Raw genomic sequence first — 22,909 nt, forward strand, 5'->3', positions numbered from 1 at the left:
GTCCTTCTAGGTGGTAGAGGTTGTTGATTTGGAGGGTGCTTCATACATTGCTGAAGCACATGTTGTAGATGGTATACACTGCAACCATGGCGCATCAGTGGTGAAGGAAGCAAATGTTTAAGATGGTGAATGAGGTGCCAATCAAGCAAGCTGCGTTGTCTTGGATGGTGTCAAGTTTCTTGAGTGCGTTGGAGCTATATTCAACCAGGTAAGTAGGGAATATTCCATCACATTCCTGACTTGTGTCTTGTCAATGGTGCACAGGCTCTGGGGTGTCAGAGGGTGAGTTACAGACTTCAGAATTCCCAGGCTCTGACCTGCTCTTGTAACTAGTGTCTATGTGGCGGTTCTAAATTTTTCGTCAATAGTAGCCCCAAAATATTGACTGTTAAGGATTCAATGATGGTAATATTGATCAATGTCACGAGATGGTGAGATTCAACTTCTTGGAGAAGGTCATTACCTGGTACTTCTGGGGCATGAATGTTATCAGGGTTATGACCATTGGGGAGAGGAACAGGATAATAAATGGTGAGGGAAGAAAATCCAAAGGCAGGAGATTTTGGCATTCAGGGCTTTGAAGGAAGTTTTGAAATGTTTGGAGTTGCTAGAATCTCAATATGGTCAAAGACTTTGGTGAGGGTAATATGTCAATGGGACCCAAATTACCAATAGCTTCTTGCAAATTATCAGGCCTTAACCCACATGTTTCTTTCAAGTCCAGCACACTCACTAGCACATTTCCATTGTCAGCCAGTTCCTATCTTTAACGCTCTTGTCTTTAGGCATTTTAGCGAAAAATTGTGAATCTGGTGTGCATTATGTCCCCACTCTCACTGAACTCCCAGCCTTTCAACTCCCTCGCTCTCACTGAATTCCCAGGGAGCAATCTTACCATCTCGTCACACTAGTTGATCGGTGTGGTGAGCTGGTAAGATCACGAGAGAGGCGAAAAACCAGGATAGCTCTCGGTTTCTTGCCTCTCGCGATTTTACAGCCCCGATCTGCCGGCGTAATCTGCTCCGTGCCCTTCATGAGCTCGGGATGCAGTCGTCCGGGCTCCCTTGCCTTAACAACATGGCCGGTGGAGGTCCTCATTAGCGAGGATCGTGTATGGTCCCCACGATATCCCCAAGCCATCCATTTCCAATTTATTATTTTCCTCCTCCTTCTTTTCTTGCTACTCCTGCCAGATCCTTTTAACCATCATTCTGTTTCTTCCCATTCCTCCCCTCTCAGGTGTTCTGCCTACCCAAACTCCTCCTATAACCTTCAACATTCCTCAACCTTCCTACTCTTCTGCCACCATCCCAGGCAGGATTAATTCCCTCTTAGATAAGCCTACAGCTTCCCTCTGTACCTTTCTTGGCATCATCCCCAAGAGTCTACTCAGTGCTGTCTCCTCACAAGCAGCAGCCCCAGCTGTCCCATTCTACTCTCTCGCCAATCTTCCTGACCAGCACCCTGGCTGGGGGCTGATCTTTCCTTCCTGGCCACTTCACCCTTCCCATGAATCTGATCCCGTGGACTCTGCCTCTTGTCCAACTATCACTACTCTTCATATCTCCCTCCAGAACAGCCATTCAGTTGTGAACAAAGCCCTTGCCATCCATGTGAATAATTGCATTGGGAACAAGACTTTGACAGATGTCAATGATGTCTCCCCACCTACTACACATTCCATCTCTTGTCTTGCCCAAATTAGCACAGTGATGATGGAGTGGTTATTACCAATCACACTTTGGTCTGTCCTCATTCCTCTGGCACTTTCATCTTCTTTGAATAACTTAGCTTGCTGTATTCCTTTGGCCTCTCATTCAAAATCATTGTCCTCTACCACTTGCCCAAGTACCATACCAAATTCCTCCATGAGTTCTACACACTGCTTTCCTCCTTCAGCCTCCAGGCCAGGTAAATTCACATCTATTTAAAGCTCGAGCTCAATTCATTATTCGATCTCTCTCCTCTCAGTTCCTATCCTTCCTTCATCTCTTTCTCCATGTAACAACCACCGCCTAAACTATTTCCACTCATATTCTATATCATTTGGGGAAAAAGATCAAACTGCCGAGTGGTGTTGGGTTCTTGAGGAGTTTGACACGTAGCATTGGCCTTTGCTTCTATCCCAATAGGTGATGGAAATGAAGTAATCACTGATGATGCAGTTGTAATGAAAATGTGGCACAGACTGAACTCTGAACAGGAGGTACACCCACAGTGCTGTGAGGGAGGAACTAACAAATGAATGTGATTACATAGTTAGACAAATGGCTAAGTGAACAAGAACTCAAAGGGAAATGCAATGTTATTGCATTTATGTGTCTGAGAAAAAGATCTCCCCAGAATTTCAGTAAAATAATCAAAAGATCCATGTGAAAACTACACTGCAACAAAATAGCATCCAATGCAGCATAAGCTTTCCGTTACCAATAGGAATTTTCCAGGTAAAGTATTCCTGCAGCTGGTTAAAGACCCAAAGCAGAGACAACAACTTTTTAAAGAGACAAAAACAGAAAATGCTGGAAAGTTTCAGAATACAGCTGACATCAAGACTCGAAACGTTGGCTCCATTCTCTCTCCACAGATGCTGTCAGACCTGCTGAGATTTTTCAGCATTTTATGTTTTTGTTTCAGATTCCAGCATTCTCAGTATTTTGCCTTTAGCCTTTCAAAGATGTTTGAAGCAACTCGAATTCAAGATCTGGATGATTAAACTGCTTTATTTCACAATAGGGTGAAACATGCAGAGTTGATGCGCTTTAACTTGGTTAAATTTATAGTGACTTCAACTTATATTCACAAAATAATGAGTAAAGAACAGCAAACTTATCCATATCTTACTAGATTTCAAAAGTAGGCCATCTAACTACCATCTGGTTTTTCTAACCGCCTGAGTGAAAGTTCTTATAGTTTTTGTTTAAATAAAACTCATTGCTCTTACAAACTTTCGATTGTCGCTTTGTCTCGTTCGTGTCTCTCACTCTCCCCCCACTCTTCTGACACTTTAGATTAGAGGTATTACCTGCGTACCCAGACAAGTTAATGATTATTTCCTACTTGGGAAAAGTCTCTTCTAATTAGTATATTCAACATCATCTGTCGAGAAGTTTAACAGCATTATTAACAGTTTCTTTTCCAAATTCTGTGGAGGAAGTCAAAAAAATCTCAAACATGATAACAACAATCAGAAACACACTGAAGTACCTACCAATCCAGCCCATAGTACGGTCATCATAATAAAGAAAGTTCCATAGTAGACAGCAATGGATAGCTGGTTTAATTTGTACAGCGTTGATAGTGTTCTTATTTCACTCATGCCCATGAAGTACATCAGCACTGTCTGAAAAGCTCTCACAATGGTACTGAATGAATAGGATTCTGACAGGAATAGCAGGTTGCCGAGACAGGAGTAAGCCAGAATGACTATAATACCACACAGCTGTAGAACAGGAAAAAATCCACAACAGAGTAGGTTAATTCATGCATTTGTCAGGCTTTAAAAAGCATAAGGAAAGGATGCATTCAAATCAATGAGCTTTTTAAATTATGTAGTTCAGCCAGATTTGTATCAATGAACATCAGAGTAAACAGATCTTAGTTTGGCTACTGCACAATATGGGTTTTGGCATTATATAATATCGGAGTGCCAACTAAATTCAACCTGTTTGAAGCGATGATTATGGCGATTGACTAATGGTAATCCAAGTAACAGCTAACTAATAATAATGCTACTTTCCTGACAGGATGTTGTAACATGTTTTTATGCTTTCATGGGATATGGCCATTGCTGGCTAGGCCAGCATTTATTGTCCATCCCCGATTGCCCTTGAGATGGTGGTATTCAGCAGTCTTTTTGAACTGTTGCAGTAGGTACACCCACATTGCTGTGAGGGAGGGACTAACAAGTGAATGTAATAACATAGTTAGACAAATGGCTGGTGGACAGAAAATAGTAAGAAGTTTAACAACACCAGGTTAAAGTCCAACAGGTTTATTTGGTAGCAAAATAGAACAGAGGCAAATATGTATATATTGGAGCAGCAACACATAGGTATGGCGCTGTGCTCTCATCTTTTCCATAATGGTTTGGGCAGAGGCACAAGAGAAAAGAAATCAAAGTTTGTTGATAACACTGGGTTAATGGATGTAACAAACCATGAAAAGCAATGTATAAAATTGCAGGACTTGGCCTGATCAAAAAATTTGGACGGGCAGGTGACAAAGGCAGTTCAAGGCAGAGAGCTGTGAAAAAGTTCAGAAAAGAAGCAAAATGTATTTTATCCCAAAACGCTTAATAGCTTTGAGAAACAGATGCATGGATTTTTATAAAATGGGAAAACAGGACCCAGGATTTTGTAAATGCAGCAATGAAACAAATGTTAAGAAGCAGTGTCAATCGTTTTTTGAAGTTGGCTGCTTGCAAAGAAAGGATAATAGAGTCACAGAAAAGGGAACAGCAAAGACTCATCAAAATGATACAAGTGATCAATTGTTATTGTTGCAAATAAGTTCTCACAAAAGGACTTTTCATTGGAATAGGAATGCTTCTGAAGTTATGGGGTGGGAGTTAATCATTGTTTTCAAAATTATGGAAAGTATTGACACTTGTCTGCATTTCAGTAAAATGGGACATTGATTATTATCACTGGAACAAAGGGAAAAGTTTTTAAAATAAAATCACACAAAGAGTAGAGAATTTGTCTTGAGTGGTATCAGATCCACTGCCAATGAGGCACAATGTCTAAAGTATAATTTGACTGAATGGGCAGCACGGTGGCACAATGGTTAGCACTGCTGCCTTACAGCACCAAGGACCCGGGTTCGATTCCAGCCTTGGGTGACTGTGTGGAGTTTGCATGTTCTCCTCGTGTCTGTGTGGGTTTCCTCCGGGTGTTCTGGTTTCCTCCCACAGTCCAAAGATGTGCAGGGTAGGTGGATTGGTCATACTAAATTGCCCTTCAGTGCCGGGGGATTAACGGGGTAAATACGTGGGATTACAGTGATAGGGCTTGAGTGGGATTGTTATCAGTGCAGGCTCGATAGACCAAATGGCCTCCATCTGTACTGTAGGGTTCCATGAGTCTATGAATAGAATTGAGTATCAGACAACTTGTATTATAGCTGCCGATAGATGCCACCTGTTTTGTGCCACCACCAAGATGAATTTCCACCCCAAAGTGTTTTCAGATTTTTTAAGTTAGGCAGATAAAGGAAGAATGAGAATTTGTTGCTGGGACTTGACAGAAGAAATTTTAGAACCACTGGAATAACTAAAAGAGGATCTGAGTGTACACTGTTTCTGTGCCACCACACTGCTAGCTACAAGTTAACCACAGAGTAAGACATTTCCACCTTGCAAAGAACAGTAATTCCTTGCTTAACGTTGAGTTTCTGAAAAGTGCAACTTTAAGTGAAACAACATTTCAACAAAAGAATTACACCCTCGAACTGTCTGGTTTCAGAGTGACTGGGCTCCATCTAGTGACATAAGGTGGTCAGTGCAGAAGCAGCTGAAGAAGCTCCAGGACTTCAGTGCTTCTAGAGTGGGAACAAGAATAAGCAGCAGAGAGCTGATGAAGAAAACCCTTGTAGTGGCAGTGGACACCGTGAACTTTAATGTCAAGAGTGAGAGGGAGCAACAAAAGACATCCCCAGCCTTGGTGCACTGACCCAATCGTGCAGGGAAAAATGCCAGAAAGTGCCACGTACGCATGTGGGATGTGCCAGCCCAATGAACGGGAAGTCTATGGCAAACAATGTTATCATGAATATTGCATTGTTAAGCGCCTACCTAGTCCCTTTTTTAAAATGAATGTCAAAGCAAAACAATGAAAACGGAGTCAATGTCAAGAGGGGACTTACTGCACAGCCAGTGTTCAGTACTAACTGAGTCAATTTTAGAGTATTTACATAACAGACAGTTCAATGTAACTTGAATCAACCTTTTGCTAAGAAAAACTGCTTTACTTACCACTGGTAACATCAGACTAGAATAAGACAGTCGAAGCATTGTTAGACAAGGTGCCATCAACTTGTTCACACGTAGCAAACGAATGCTTTTCATTAACAGCAGAAACACAATCAAACCATGAAGGAAACGTTTCATCTGAGAATGAAATAAACATGTTAATTTTTAAAAGTCTCACATATTTGTGACACACAAGCCGAGGTGTATACAACACTGATCGAATGAATATCCATGGATCTGGAGTAGGGGGTGGGGGTGAGGGGCATTTCCACTGATCCTGAGCTGTCCTCACCCAACATGCAAAATTCTCTGCTGATTCTCTTTGCTCTGAGATCTGATGAAGGGTCGTCTAGACTCGAAATGTTGGCTCTATTCTCTCTCCACAGACGCTGTCTGACCTGCTGAAATTTTCCAGCATTTTCTGTTTTTGTTTCAGACTCCAGGGTCCACAGTATTTTGCTTTTATGCAGAATTCAAGCAAGGGACAATGACTAACAGTCAGGAACAGAACACTGGTTATATTTCCTGTTCAGGGATACCGAGAACAATTAAGATGATCTTGCTAGCACCATAGTAGAGATCAGTGAATTCAACACAGCGCAGGGAATAAATATTGCAGTTTATTGGTCGGTGCAGTTCAGGTACTCACTTCATTCACAGGTAATCCATCTGAGAGTTGGTTAGTACATGTGATGCTATTACCCTCAAAGAAATGTTTCAAAGAGCAAGAATCCTGTGCAGACTAAGCACTAGCTCCACAATATTCACTCATTTATACAATCATGTCAAATCAGCATATTCAATGAGCCATGGGTCAATGTAACATGAATTTTAAGCAATCCCATTTGAGGTAAAATACAAAACATTTTTTTTTCTTCTGGTATGGTATTCATCAAAGCAAGAACTGTTCATACTGATGTCCATTATCAATTATTCCCAGGTAGGGTACAACATATAAATTTGATGTGATGCTCCCTTTAATCCACCCAATTTGTCTTAAAAATTCAGTTTCTCATGTGACCCATTCAGTGTCAATTATATGCTGTGGTCACAAGGATAGTATTGAGTGTGATCAAATGCATTTCATGTGGGATTTGTACAGTTGGCACAGTTGTTTATTTTGGATGGACTCCAGCCTTGATCCCAAAAGTATGCTAACCCACTACCCCATTCAGTTTCCCGGTTCTCTTTTTCCTCCTCTTGCAGGCCCTGATGCAGTATCATGTCCTATTTATCATGCCAGACTGTACAGACTTGGAGCTAACTGATTTAATCCAGAATAATTGAGTCGGTGGAGACTCAAATTAAGTCGTCATTATTTTGGTTTTCTAACTATTTGAAAGATTACACTGTCATCTAATAATGTGATTACGTATTCCTTTAAAAAATTCTTATTGCTGGTCTTCGTACTGTACTGTAATCTTTCACATGACTTGCATACTTCACATCTACACCACATTCTTAGTAAAGACCCGATATATGACGTGAACTTGGTAAACAAATACTTCAATCTTGCCAAAGTAAAACATTGTGCTGCTGGAAATCTGAAATAAAAACAGAAAATGCTCTAAATGCAGACAGTCCGACAGCAGACAGAAACATTTAACATTTCAGGTTGATGAATATTCATCAGATCTGGAACAGAGACAGAGAGGAGGAAGGCCATGAGGTTGAATGGGGTGGGGATGTGGGGGCGGTAGTGGGGGAGGTGGTGGAATCCAGGTCTATGATAGAGTGTCTTTCCGCCACACCACAGACATTCCCTTATTTCCCTGCCTCTGTAGTTGCTCAAAAACTGTTACAGCTTTAACCTCTTTCAGATCTGAAGAAAGTTCATCGACCTTTAACTCGGTTTCCCTCTCTGCAGATGATGTCTGACCTGCTGAGTGAACGTTCTCTGTTTTCACTTCAGTCTTGCATCTAATTTCCAACAGACAACAATGCACATTTTCAGCAGCGCATGTTAAAAAAAAAATCAGATGCAGCTGTGCATGGTTCTCTGACCATTAATTTAAAATTACCCTGTGTATAAGGAAAGTCATGCTGGAGTGCTTTCATTGAACATCTTTGCAGATAAAATGAAGGAGGGTTTTAGGCTTATTATCTATGTATGCGGTTCTGAAACATAGTTGCCGAGCACCAATACACATAAGCACTGACACAAAACACAATTCTCAGAGTTGCCTTTCCCACAGCAAAGCCCTCGTGCTGTTTCCTGCTCCTCACCTGAATCCATGCAGAAATCAAGCTCATATCTACAAATGCTTTGAAATATCCACTGTGAAGTTGGTCAATAACGTCCAGAGCCAATACGAAGTGAAACACGTAATATACATAATAAAAGAGACTGATCGTGATAAAGCCGATCTAGAGAAGAATAGGACACACAGACTGTAAATGGTACACCTCACACACAAATGTATATTTCACATGAAATAGTTTTACTTATGTATTATATTTAAATCCAATTACTGGCTCAGTGAAGTCTGCAGGAGACAAACAACCAATGCACATAATTCAACCAATAAAACTAACAAGAAATCTGACAAAAATAAAAACAGAAAATGCTGGAAAAACTCAACAGGTTCCTCAGCATCTGTGCAGACAAAAAGAATTAATGTTTCGAGTCCATATGATTCTTCTTCAGAGCTGCAAAGCATTTTTTGTCCAGCCCTCCCTCTTGAGAAGGTAGTGGTAAGCCACTTTCTTAAACCAATACACATAAGCACTGAAACAAAACAATTCTCATAGCAATTCATCTGGTGCAAGTACACCCATAGTGCTGTAAAGGGAGAGAGTTCCAGGATCTTGATCCAGCAAAGGAACAGCGATATAGTTCAGGATGGTGTGTGACCAGGAAGGGATCTAACAAGTGGTGGTGTTCCCATACATATACTACCCTTAGAAATCTTGTTTTTGGAAAGTGTTGTCAAAGGAGTCTCGGTGAGCTGCTGCAATGCATCTTCTAGATGGTACACACTGCTGCTACTGTGCATCGGTGGTAGAGGGAGTGACCATTTAAGTTGATGATGTGTCAATCAAGCAATCTGCTTTGTCTTGGAAGGCATTGGGCTTCTTGAGTATTGTTGGAGCCGCGTTCATCCAGGCAAGTGCAAAATATTTAATCATTTTTGTTTGCGCCTTGTAGATGATGGATAGGCTTCAGGAGGTGAGTTACTCACCAGAGAATTCTCAGCGTCTGAGCTGCTGTTGTAATCACAGTATTTATATAGAACATATGGCTGGTCTAGTTCAGTTTCTGGTCAATGGTTACCATCAGGACATTAATAGTAAGGGATTGAGTGATGGTAATGCTATTGAATGTCATGGGGAATGGTTAGATTCCCTCTTGTTGATGAGCACTGCCTGGCACATATCTAGTGTGAATTTCCTCATTTTTTTGTGGAGAAATTGCTGACAATCTTGTAGTGATACACTCTCTTACCAAATCTGAAAAAAACTTGAGATTCTTTATTTGAATCTTGTAATGACAGTGACACATTCCGAGTTCCCCTTCCCAATTCATACTAATAATAATTCATGCTGGCACTGTTCTTTTCCATAATTCTCCCTTCACCCATCTGAAACTGCTATAGAAATCCCTGATTTTGCAAACCTATCGTGAGCTAAGGAATTTCCATCCAGACGACATGGCAGAATGACAAATACAAAAAACACTGATGAGAACACAGGACTCTGGCACTGATTTCCAATGTGAAGGCCTGATGGTTAGTTGCCCAGGCACAAATATATTGATGATGGGTGGCACAGTGGTTAGCACTTCTGCCTCACAGTACCAGGGACCCGGGTTAAATTCTCGGTTTCGGTCACTGTCTGCACGTTCTGCAAGGCAGAAGTTTCCGCGTTCTCCCCATGTCTGCTTGGGTTTCCTCTGGGTGCTCCGGTTTCCTCCCACAGTCCGAAGATGTCAGGGTTCGGTTGATTGGCCATGCTAAATTGTCCCTTAGTGTCCCGGGATGTGTAGATTAGAGGGATTAGTGGGGTAAGTATGTGGAGTTACGAGAATAGGGCCTGGGTGGGATTGTTGTCGGTGCAGACTCGATGGGCCGAATGGCCTCCTTCTGCACTGTGGGGTTTCTATGAAACTGCTAATCAACCAGACATTAAGAGCTGTATTTTCACTGAGTCAGGATAACCCAGGAGCTCTTTAAAAATGGTGGACGTGGCCCAATTCCAGGACTCACAACCCCATTCCAGGGGCTTCCAATTTTCAACACTGCCTTTTAAGTGTACAGGCTTGTTTGGGTCACAAGCTTGCACCTTGCACTCCTAATCTGGCCTACCCCATTGTGGGAATACATGTATCCTCAATCACCGCAATTTTAATGCTGCCGGCCAGCTTTTCAAAGAGTTGTAGTTCACCTCAGATGTGTCCTAAACCATAGTCTGCATGAGGGAACCTTTTGAAAGGCAAGTTTAAAAGGTCCTTCTCATTTCACTCACTCCATGACAAAGTATGCCCCCCCACCGCCAAAACACTCCCATGGCCCCTTATGTCAAGGTATGCCCTTCAAACTAAACCCCATGGCCCTTCATGTCCCCCATGGCAATACATGTCAGCCCAATAAAAGTGTAGATCATCCAGATCTTAAAAGTATCAGTAGTTGAAACTGCACGCACTTGAAACCTCTTATCTTGTGTAAATTGGTTTAGCTCAGTTGGCTGGACAGTTGGACTGTGATGCAGAGGAACACTAACAGCATGGGTTCAATTTCCATACCAGCTAGATTATTCATGAAGACCCGCCCTTCTCAACCTTGTTCCTTGCCTGAAGTGTGGTGATCCTCAGGTTAAATTACCACTCAACTCTTCCCCTCAAAGGGGAGAACAGCCTGTGGTCATCTGGGACTATGGTGATTTTAACTTTATCTTGTGTAAATAACTATTGTTTATTTGGCAGCACAGATCAGAGATTCAGAGCTGTCAATCAAGCAAGATTTTTTTCTGGGTTTCAGGTGTTTCAACAGACTAATAGATTTCTGTGCTCGCAGCCAAGAATACACAATAAGTCCACCCGACAGCTGCCACTGAACCTTTTCCTGGGTTAGCTGGCCAGCCTGCACCTGAGCATGCACCTCCCACATCCCCACCCAACCCACAATGAAAATTCCATCACTTTCTCTTGAGGTGGGCGAGCCTTGCCTCCTGCTACCCATCTGAAGGGCCAAAATCCAGCCCCAAGTACTTACAAATTATTCCTTTGCGTTCTTTGCAAACATAAAGCACATCATGATTTGTGAAATGGCATCAGAGCGCAACATGCATGAGATGTCACCATGATGAAAGTCACTGCTCCCCTTTCTATAGAACCATAGAATCCTACAGTGCAGGAGGAGGCCATTTGGCCATCGAGTCTGCACCAACCACAATCCCACCCAGGTCCTATCCCCATTACCCCATGCATTCACCCTGGCTAATCCCCCTGACACTAAGGGACAATTTAGCATGGCCAATCCACCTAACTTGCACATCTTTAGACTGTGGGAGAAAACCGGAGCACTCCGAGGAAACCCACACAGACATGGGGAGAACGTGCAAACTCCACACAGACAGTCACCCAAGTCGGGAATTGAACCCGTGTCCCTGGCGCTGTGAGGCAGCAGTGCTAACCACTGTGCCACCATGCCACCCCTATTTCAGTTCCCAACCCAGACAATTATTTTCTGTACTTGTTTGAATTGACTGAGCATATTCCCTATCTGTTTATACACAAAGGAAAATAAAAGCCTTAATTTAGTTAAAGCAAACCAATTTACTACAATAGTTTTCTGACCTCCAACCAGTTCCATGGCTCCTGCCAGTAACTCAGTACGCCTCTCTGAGTCATCTTGCACACCTGGAAGTACAGGTGAAGTAGAATAAGGGTCAGGAACAAAAGCTGCAAAGCACAATGACAATGGTATGAATGTAAAATGTTCATGCATACCTATTCAATGTACAAACATTTAAAATCACATGAAATTTGTTCGCCAATATTTTAAACTGTTTATGTCGTGCATCATGTTTGCGAAATTTCCATACTCGATGGAAAGCTGATTTCACTTCTTGAAATGGTTGTAATCAAACTCAAGACTAATTGGTTGGGAACTCAATTCAATATCGATGTGGGTTACACAGTGCAGAACTATATATAATTCTGGCATCAATGAGTAAAAAGAAGCCTTAAGATTGGTTTATGCTAAAAGTGAAAAAAACTTCAAAAAATAGATTTAAAATTACAAAACTGAAAAAGAACATTTGTCAGTTGTTCATTGAATCATAGAATCTGACAGTGCAGAAGGAGGGCATTCAGCCCATCGAGTCTGCACCGATCACAATCCCACCCAGGCCCTATCCCCATAATCCCATTCATTAGCCCCTCGACACACTAAGGGTCAATTTAGCATGGCCAATCCACCTAACCAATCCACCACATCTTTAGACTGTGGGAGGAAACTGGAACACCCGGAGGAAACCCACGCAGACACTGGGAAAACGTGCAAACTCCACACAGACAGTGACCCAAGCTGGGAATCGAACCTGTGCCACCCCATATGTTCATATGAATTACATTTCTATTTCACTTGACTGGAGTTTGACATCGCAAAAAAACGTATTTATGTATACTCCAGAGAACAGTGACCAATATTTTTAAACTCACGACCTGAAATTCTCACCTCAAAAGCCATGACGAAATAATCCACAACAGAGTTTTTCTGGTAAATGCTGACCGACTCGATATGAGTTGATGAAAGAACACCTCCTAATAGTGGAAACTCTGCCAGCAGCGACACTGTGGTGAAGAGGTTGGTGGGAGGATTGTAGAGGGTGAACTCTACCATCACTGCTCTCGTGTACTGGTCAATCCACTCAGTTTCCTTCAGTGTTAGCAATGTTGCGTAAGTCTCATGCCTAAAATTTTGAAAGAGGAGTGTGAATAGTGGAATACCTGTTATTTCATTCTGCACTTTTTGAAAAATTAAATGGCAAGGTTCATAGAATCCACAGAATATCTACATTGCAAGAGGCGGCAATTCGGCCCATCAAGTTTGCACCGACCAGAATCCCTCCCAGCCCCTATCCCCTGAGCCCCACATATTTACCCTAGCTAGACCCCCTGACACTAATGGGCAATTTAGCATGGCCAATCAACCTAACCTACACATCTTTGGACTGTGGGAGGAAACCCACGTAGACATGGGGAGAATGTGCAAACTCCTCACAGTCGGTGACCTGAGCCAGGAATTGAACCTGGGCCCCTGGGGCAGCAGTGCTAACCACTGTGCCACCGTGCCACCCCTCTTAGATTTCAATGAAATTGCTACCATTAAAATGATCCTTCATGTACAAAAAGTATAATTTTCAATTGCATTATCCAGTCGACAACTACAGTGAATGACAATACTTCTACAACATTGCAGAAGCTTTACTATTAAACGTTAATATTTTTTAATACAGCAACTACAATTAATAATGGATCATTTTCATAGTTTAATCTCTCTTCTGAAAACACAGAAAAAATGGCCCTCAATGGTACTGGCCACATTTACTTCATCTTCAGCTGTGTTGATTGTTCCACTTTTCTTCTCTACCCTTACATATATGTTCACAACATAGTCAGGGAAAACTGGAGAAAATAGTCAAGACATTATAAGAACGAAGTAATCTTTCCTTTAGCTGTAATCTGCCAAGGCAAGGATGATGTTTTCCAGGGAAATATTTTACTGATTCTATGACAAAAATTAACATAGAACATAGAAACCCTACAGTGCAGAAAGAGGCCATTTGGCCCATTGAGTCTGCACCGACCACAATCCCACCCAGGCCCTACCCCCATATCCCTACATATTTACTTACTAATCCCTCTAACCTATGTATCTCAGGACACTAAGGGGCAATTTTAGCACAGCCAATCAACCTAACCTGCACATCTTTGGAGTGTGGGAGGAAACCGGATTACCCGGAGGAAACCCACGCAGACACGAGGAGAATGTGCAAACTCCACACAGACACAAAAATTGGATTATCTTTCACAATTCTCAAATCGTATGCCAGAGGTAAACCAGTTCATGTTTATTCAAAGTCTAGATCCACTCTAGACCACTCTCCACAATGCCACCAAAGACACAAATAGCAAACAGAAATATAGCCCAATGCTCCGGATCAAACATGACGGTAAATGACAAATTATTTTCTTGGTGTCAAGCAGAGATAGTAAACAGTGAAAATACATCTCTAGTTCAGATGTTGACAGTTAACAATAACATGCACATGTCTGAATCTCACCATGTTGGAGTGTGGCATGAAGGATGACAGCATTTAATTTCTTACCGTCAGGCAATCCCTGCCTTCTAACTTACATACTGACAGAAAGCAGTGATACAAAACAGAGGATACAAAAATATTCCAGTAATAGCTGTAAATCAAGAGGTGGAAGGGAGAGGGAACTTGGTTAAATTTCAATCGCTAGGGAAACATTACTGAACAAACTGATGGACCTGTGAGCTGACAGGTCTCTGGGTCTGATGGACCTCACCCTATGGTTGTAAAAGAAGCGGCTAATGAGGTACTAGATGCATTGGTGTTAATTTTCCAAAATTCATGGGATTCTGGAAAGGTTCCATCAGGCCGGAGAATAGCAAATATAATCTCTCTATTCAAGAAGGGAAGGAGGCAGAAAGCAGGAAACTATAGGCCAGTTAGTTTGGCGTCTGTGGTAAGGAAGGTGTTAGAATGAATCATTAAGGAGGTTGGGTACTTACAGAAACTCAAGGTAATCAAGAAGAGTCAGCATGGTTTTGTCAAAGGGAAATCAAGCTCATCCAATTTACTGGAAGGAGTAACAAGCACTGTGGATAAGGGGGAGCCTGAAGACATGTCACAATAACTTCATTGCAGTTTTAATGTAAGCTTTACTTGTGACTAATAAATAAACTTTACTTTACTTATGTTGTACTTGTATTTCCAAAATGCATTTGATAAGGTGCCACATCAAAGGTTATTGCGGAAAATAAAAGCTCATGGTGTAAAGGTAACATATTGGCAAGGACAGAAGATTGGCTGGCTGTTAGAACAGAGAGTAGGCATAAGTGGGTATTTTTCTGATCAGCAGGATGTGAGGAGTAAAATTCCGCAGGGGTCTGTGCAAGGGCCTCAATTTTCCCAATTTATATCTTGTATCAATGAATCGACCAGGGGAGTGAAGGCATGGTAGCTAAATTTACAGATGACACAAGGATGGATAAGAAAGTAAGTTGTGAAGAGAACGTAAGGAGGTTGCAGAGGGATATGGATAGATTGAGTGAGAGGGCAAATATCTGGCAGATGGAGTATAATTTGGGAAAATATGAAGTTATCCAGTTTGGCAGGAAGAATTAAAAAACAGATTATTACTTAAAAAGAGATCAGCTGCAGAATTCTGAGGTGCACAGGGATCTAGGTGTTCAAGTGCAAGACATTACAAAAAGTTAGCATGCAGATAAAGCAAGTAATTAAGGCGGCTACTAACTGAATAACTTCACCTGCTCCAGTAACATTATAGATCAGCCATGATCTTATCAAATAGCGCAGTAGACTCAAGAGGCTGAATGGTCTACTTCTGCTCCTATTTTATATGTTTTTATTGTGTCCTGCAGAATCCAGTCTGAAGAATGATATACTCTCACTCTCCATCTCAGGTACGAGGGGTAAAAGGCAATAACCTCATCTTCTACTTCATGTGTTAACAACGAAGACAAGAAATTCTCAGATTTCACATCTAAGTAGATGAGCTCAAAACAAAATCTCAAATGCAATATCAGTTGAAAGGTTGAATGGAACACAAGTCCTTTAGAAAAATGCATCTGTGTGGAGGTCAAATGAGGTCAGGAATCTACACAATTAATTTCAGAACTCTGGATAAGCAAAAATGATTGCAGTTGAATTGAGATGTGATGGGAGGGAATGGGCCCACATCGGGCGAATGGCATTTAATTAGCTAAATATCATGGATAGGGCTAAGGCATCTTAATTTATATCTATTGAGTGGAAAAAAGACTGAGATGTTACATTGAATGGGTCTCTACCAGTGCAAGAACAAAAGTAAGCATTATGTAAGGATTCATAGCTATGACTGTCTATGACAACCTCTGACCTGGAAGCAGCGACTTTAAGGAAAATATCTTCAGGATGCTTTGGGGAATCTGAAATTTTATCCAAAGTGTTGACAAGTAATGTCAAGAGTTTATTGCATTGTAAAGGAATCAATTGTGATTTTCTTGGAGAATAAGAAACACTGAACCATGTGAACCAGCAACTCTTGACCTCGAAGAAGTACCAACAGGGAGGAAGTTAAGATGCAGAAACTGTGTGGTCAGACACAAAGAAGAGCTGCAAGACAGGAAATCTAGAGGCAAAAGGCACATGGATAGGGATAGAAAGTAAAAGCAGAAGGACGCGAGAGAAATCATAGAAACCCAACAGTGCAGAAGGAGGCCATTCGGCCCGTCAAGTCTGCACTGACAAAAATCCCACCCAACCCTATCCCCACAACCCCACACATTTACTCCTCTAAGCCCTCTAATCTACACATCCTGGGACACTATGGGCAATTTAGCATGGCCAATCCACCTAACCCACACATCTTTGGACTGTGGGAGGAAACCGGAGTGGCCGGAGAAAACCCTCACGAGATACGGGGAGAATGTGCAAACTCCACACAGATCCAAGCCGGGAATCAAACCCAGGTCCCTCGAGCTGTGAGGCAGCAATGTTAACCACTGTGCCACCATGAAGTTGAGAAGATTCCAGAAAGAAGTATTCCATACAGGAAGATCACATTGGTTAACTCATGACACCAACCCTGATTAAGAAAAAGCTCCTTTCAGTGGAGAATTGTCATAAATCCTTGAAGGAAAAAGACTGGAATTCTGCGTAGATAACTGTACGACTGAAACTGGGACCCTGCAGATGAAATAAGGTGCGGGAGAATCAGTGAAACAAACTCACAGTTACATCTGACTGTGATTTTCTGTTACTTTACATTTAATTTATGTTGATTTGTGTTAAAGTAAAAGTTGCAAAAAATGAAATCTTATTAATAATATTTTTATTTGGCCATTGTTTTGGAAATTTGGTTATTTTGGTTTATGGATCCCCAAAGGGATTACAACAAATTAGATGTTGTTACTGACATTTTAATTCTTCCAAAACCTGCACCAGCACACAAAAGCAGCGTGCAGGAGGAAACACAATTTTCATGGGGTCTGTTCAAAACGAGGATCCTGACCTTGGGACAGGTTGATTTTGCAACGAATGCCACCTGGGTTATATCTCAAAGTACTTTTGCTGAGGATCAATTTTACCCAATGTCTTCCGGAGAAGGAAGTGATGCTGGCAGATTTGCAAGGAGGTAGGGATTTGGAAAGAAAATTAAACGCATCAAATCATAAACATAGCTGGTATAGGTACGACTTTCATTCACAAGACAGAATTACTAAATTACTGTGAAAAATCATCAAGAATTAAAATGTTAGTGTATTAAAAACCACCTATGAAAACATCTGCATCTCTTACCGTGTTCTACCAAGGTTAATAACAGATCCCGTTCCTTTGTAGCAATTAAGTCGGCCACATTGGATGGATTGTTCAGTTCCTACATGCTTTGTTGTGTTTGAGTGAACTGCATGGTGGATTATAGAGGTGTTTACAGACCTACAGTCCTGGATAAGCCCTGAGAATACTTCTGGAATCTAAAAGTAAAGAGACCAGGTTAACAGACAGTGGCACTCAACCACATAATTAGAAAGGCAACAAGTTGTGCAGCTGAAATTAGCAGCTCTGAGTCGGGTGATAGAAACAGCCTGAGTGGTTATGGAGTAGTGCAGGGGAGGGGGAGGTGGATGAGAGTAAAATTTGGACATTAGTTTCCATTCCCAATTATTGTCCTGTGACTCTGTTCAAAGCACACAGATATGGATAATGTGCTACAGCAGAATCTGGGAAATAGAGAAGAAAGTGTTCACGTCACTGGACTAGTAATCCAAAGGCCCAGGCTATCACTCTGGGGATATGGGATCAAACCTCGCCACAAGGTTCAAATCTTGCCAAAGCAGCTGGTAGAATTTAAATTCAATTTGTGAATTAAATTAATTATTCTGGAATTAAAAGCTGTTCTTCAGGAAAGGAAATCTGCCACTCTCACCTGATCTGGCCCACATGTGACTGCAGAATCACCACAATGTGGGCGACTCTCTACTGTCCTCTGAAATGGCCTAGCAAGCCACTCATCTGTCCCAAGCTACTACAGAACATTTAGGCAATTAGGGCAACAAATGGGGCGGTGATTGGCCGGGACAGTGATCTGTCAGGGTGGCAGCACAGCAGCTGGCTTCCTAGGGTGAACAGACTCCGCTCACTCCCCTTGCTGGCGAGAATCATACTTGGGCTTCCTTTTTTTCCTAAGTGCCATACAATTGTGTCTGGGAGCTTGCCCAACAACTGAGCATGATTCTCTCCCGTTTTCACGCTCATTCAGCACTTAGAATGTTTTTTGATAAGATCACCTCCTTAGAATTTTTTTGTTAGGATTGCAGCCATGGTTTCACCAATGCCTTGTACAGCTATAGCAAAACAATCCTCCTTTATATTTCATTTCCCTTGCAATAAACAACAACATTCTATTAGTCTTCCTAATCACTTGCTACACCTGCATGCATACCTTTACCAGGACACTACGAACCCTCTGTACCTCAGAGTTCCAGTACAATCTCTTTCTATCTAAATAATCTGCTTCTTTTCTATTCTACTTGTCAAAGAGGACAAGGTCCCACATGAAACTCCTGTAAGCTTTCCCACTCACTTAACCTAGACTGAGGATAAGGGATAAACCTTTTAAGACTGAGATGAGGAGAAATGTCTTCACCCAGAGAGTGGTCAGCCTCTGGATCTCATGACCACAGAAAGTAGTTGAGGCAAAAACATTGTGGGGCGATTCTCCCAAAAATATTCTAAGTGCCGAATTCGCGTGAAAACTGGAGTAATTCCCACTGGTTTTTTTAGCGTGATTTTCAGAATGAATCTCCCATACTCTGAGCACTGCAGAGTGCTAGCGTCATTCACTCTGAACATCAGTGGGCAGGGCCTATTCCTGCTGGAGTGGCTGGCAACATAGTGCTGAGTGGGCCACTGCGCATGCCTCGATCTGTCAGCGCCGAGATTGCGCATGCGCAGTGTGGCCCCGCTCTGCCAGCCTCTCAATCGCTGGCCAGCCTGATCACTGGCGAGCCCTGTGATCTCGCATTGCTGCCCCTCCGAACCTCCCACCCCCGATCGTTGACCTCCCGGACCTCTCCGGACAAGCCCTGATATGTCCCCCGACCCCGCAAGCCCCGATCTCCCTGACCCTCCTCCCCAGCAGATCGACACCCCCCCTCCTCCAGCACCCGGATGGCCAGCCCCTTTCACCTCCTTCTCTCTCTCTGCCCGCGATCACGGTGCAGAGTGGAAGCAGGACCCCCCCACCGATTGCCCCCTATGGGCCCCGCTTCCAATAGGACCACCCCCTTGGCAATGCCTGATACCCAATGGGCAGTTTCAAGGTGCCCCTTGGGCAATACCCTTTTACCCCTGACCACCTGGCGGAGGCCTCCATGGCCACTGTTCCCTCCAGCAGGTGTCGGGCCACCTATTCCCTGTTAGTGGGGAGCAGGAGTAAACCCTGCTGGAGTGGACCACTCCTGCTGGGGGGGAAACACTAGCAGGCTCGGAGATTTCAGTCCCAGGCCCACTAATGGGATTTAAATTGAAATTTAAATATGGAAATCAGCTCCACGCCAATTTCCGGCATGGTGCTGTTGATTCCAAAAACCTTGGAGCCAGAGACACGTGGATTGGCCCAATGCGTTGCTACAGCAGCAGGCTGGGAGAATTGCCTCCTGTATGTTTTCAAGATGTAGTTAGATATAGGTCTTGGGGCAAGAGGGATCAAAGGATATGGGGGAAAGGCGGGATCAGGCTATTCAGCAGGGTGATCAGCCGTGGTCATAATGAATGGCGGAGCAGGCTTGAAGGGCCAAACGGCCTACTCCTATATTCTATGTTTCTATATCCCTGGCACTGTGAGGGAGCAGTGCTAACCACTGTGCCACCCATTTACCCTCATTTTTCTAATGATTTAGTTTAGAACAGACCTGCTTGGGTGGTATTCTGAGGCTTGTATAGAAGTCATTAGCAGACAATAGAAGAGGTTGGAAATTAATGGTGGGGTGAAAGCACTTACATTACAGGAGGAGTTATTGGTGACTTGGATTTTTCTGAGTGATGGTGCACCAATCAAATGGCATTTTCCTTGGACTGGACCGGCCTACAGGTTGTAATTGAAACATCAATTAGCACTTGAAATATCTTCAAAGAAGAGTGCTAAGCACAATAAATGACAGAATTCATGTTTTAAAACAACACAGCATCACTTCTGTCTGATATAATTGCACTATAAATATGGAGATGATGATTACCCATGCTGGAATATGGTTCCACACTAATTCAAATTGTACACCCAATTTTTAACATGTGAATGCATTCACATGTTCACTTGCAAGGGCAGCATGGTGGTACAGCTGCTGCCTCACAACTCCAGGGACCCAGGTTTGATTCCCTCCTTGGGTGTCTATCTGTGTGGAGTTTGCACGCTCTCCCTGTGTCTGCTTGGGCTTTCACTGAGTGCTCCAGTTTGTTCCCACAGTCCAAAGATGTGCACGTTAGGTGGATTGGCCATGATTCCCTTAGCCTGCCTGCATGTGTGAGTGTGTGCCATGTGATGGATTGGCGTTCTGTACTGGGTGTATCCTGCCTAACATCTAGGGCCCGATTTTACCATTTTCATTCTAAGTGCTGAATCTGGACATAATCCAGATCTGACTTAGAAATCTGCTTTCAGGTGCCCCCATGCACACTCAGCCTGAAAAAAAAAATCGCCAGTCCCATTTGCGCTGTGGGCGGGGCTTAGCGCGGCCAAAACGATCGGAGCTCTGAACTGCGCATGCGCAGTTAGAAAAATTTTTTAAGATGCGCGCCCGTGTCAAATCACTCCCGAGCCACAGAAAGCGGAGAAAGCGGCCTGGGAGCGAAAAACGGGAGCGATGGTGCACACACACATCACTATCCTCCTTATCCACCCCCCCCCCACTACCCACACACATCACTATCCTCCTTATCCACTCCACCCCCCCACTATCCACACACATCACTGTCCCCCTTATCCACCCCCCCACTATCCACACACATCACTGTCCCCCTTATCCACCCCCCCACTATCCAGACTGATCGCCACCCCTGCCCCCCCTTCCCCCCACTGATCGCCCGCAGAGTGGCAGCGGATCCCCCTGCCCTCCCCCCCAAAGATCCATCTGCCCCCCCCCACCAGAGATCCATCTGTCGCCCCCCCCCAACCAGTGAACGATCGGGCCTCCCCCCCGCCACCAGAGATACATCTTACCTGCCTCCCTCCTTCCCCCCACCCCCGCAGACAACGATCTGGCCTCACTCCCGCCTCCCAACCCCACCCCCCCCCCGAGAATGGTCTGGCCTCACTCACCCCCCCCCCCCAACGGAACATCTGACCCGCCTCCTCCTCCCTTCCCAACAGACAACGATCAGCCCTCCCCCCCCCCCAACCTACCATCAGACAACCATCAACCCTCTCCCTCCCCCTGCCATCTGACCCACCTCCTCCTCCCCATCCCCCCAACCACAACCACACAACGATCTGGCCTCACTTCCCTCCCCCCACCAACCAGAGAATGATCTGACCCGCCACCAGCCCCCCCCCCCCCCCCCCCCCCCACTGATCTGAGTCAGAGAGCCGTTGGAAGCGCTGAACTCACTCTTCAGCAGCTGATGCGCCCGATTCAGACTTTTATTCAGCAGGTTCATTACGGCGCCGGTCTGGATTGGCAAACGCAGTGGTAAAGGGGGAAATGCTGATAAAGTTGAGCGGGCAGTTCATTAATTCAATTTAAATGCATGCAAATACATTTAAATCACCGTTGCGCCCGTTTGGGCGCGAATCGAATCGTTGCCATTCCCGGGTTTCGGTGAAGTGGCAATCTGCGCAGACGCGGGCACAGATCGCGTTAATGGCCTCACACCCGACATTACAATGTTTTCGCGCCCGGACGCAATGGTAAAATCGTGCCCCTAATGTCTGTCAGGATAGGCTCTGACTCCCTCAGATCCCAAATTGGAGTAAGTGGTTAGTAAAAGTGAAGTGAAGATGTTCACTTGCAGTCAAATACATTAATTATGCAATTAACAGCTATAGTTAAGACTGGAGTACAATATATAGTTTTATTGTATTTATTTCAGTCTCTTCAAAATCCTAAATTAACCTGACTTGAAATGAAGTGAATAAACAATAAATGTACAATGAAACAGCTTGCTGTGTAACAGGAAACATATTCTACCATGGAAAATTGTTTGTTCTGAAAAGTTGAAGAAAATTTAAATGGATGTTATTATTCTGGGTACAAGTTACCTGGCTTTTTGCTGCAGCATTGTTATACCATGTGTCCCAGTACAGGCCATGTAACAAGACACTAAAACTCCAGTTCCACCAATCATCAGCTGTTTTCACATTTATGAAAGGAAATTTTTCATTCCTAGATAGGAAAACAAAATCAATCTCAAGTGTAAAGTAAATTGGCATAAATTGTCTTTTAGAATTACATTTTTTCTCCAAGCATATTCTATTTTTTTCCGACTGTAAACTAATAGCCAAATTTCTATATCATTGATGGTGCAGGGATATGGTGAGTGGTTCATCTCCTGACTGTCCAACCTCCCCACCACCTCCAAGGCACAAGTGAGGAATAGGATGGCATATTCTCCACTTGCCTAGATGGGTGCAGCTTCAAAAACATCCAAGAACTTGCACCCTACCCAGGGCAGCATTCCATTGATTGGCTT

The 22,909-nt window shown here is 43.3% G+C and overlaps 1 protein-coding gene across 1 annotated transcript in view; it reads right to left on the reverse strand.

Moving 5' to 3' along the window:
• pkd1l1 (polycystin 1 like 1, transient receptor potential channel interacting) overlaps positions 1 to 22,909 on the reverse strand; it is a 119,781-nt gene that overhangs the window by 9,691 nt on the left and 87,181 nt on the right. Inside the window, exons 43-49 of the mRNA XM_078200424.1 lie at positions 22,479 to 22,602; positions 17,522 to 17,697; positions 12,646 to 12,880; positions 11,763 to 11,867; positions 8,195 to 8,335; positions 5,972 to 6,106; positions 3,209 to 3,271 (exon numbers count right to left, since the gene is read on the reverse strand). Coding sequence (XP_078056550.1) covers positions 3,209 to 3,271; positions 5,972 to 6,106; positions 8,195 to 8,335; positions 11,763 to 11,867; positions 12,646 to 12,880; positions 17,522 to 17,697; positions 22,479 to 22,602 — 979 coding nt within the window. The remainder of the gene's footprint in view (positions 1 to 3,208; positions 3,272 to 5,971; positions 6,107 to 8,194; positions 8,336 to 11,762; positions 11,868 to 12,645; positions 12,881 to 17,521; positions 17,698 to 22,478; positions 22,603 to 22,909) is intronic.

Source organism: Mustelus asterias, chromosome 2 (genome assembly GCF_964213995.1).
Source record: "Mustelus asterias chromosome 2, sMusAst1.hap1.1, whole genome shotgun sequence".
NCBI classification, from domain to species: Eukaryota; Metazoa; Chordata; class Chondrichthyes; order Carcharhiniformes; family Triakidae; genus Mustelus; species Mustelus asterias.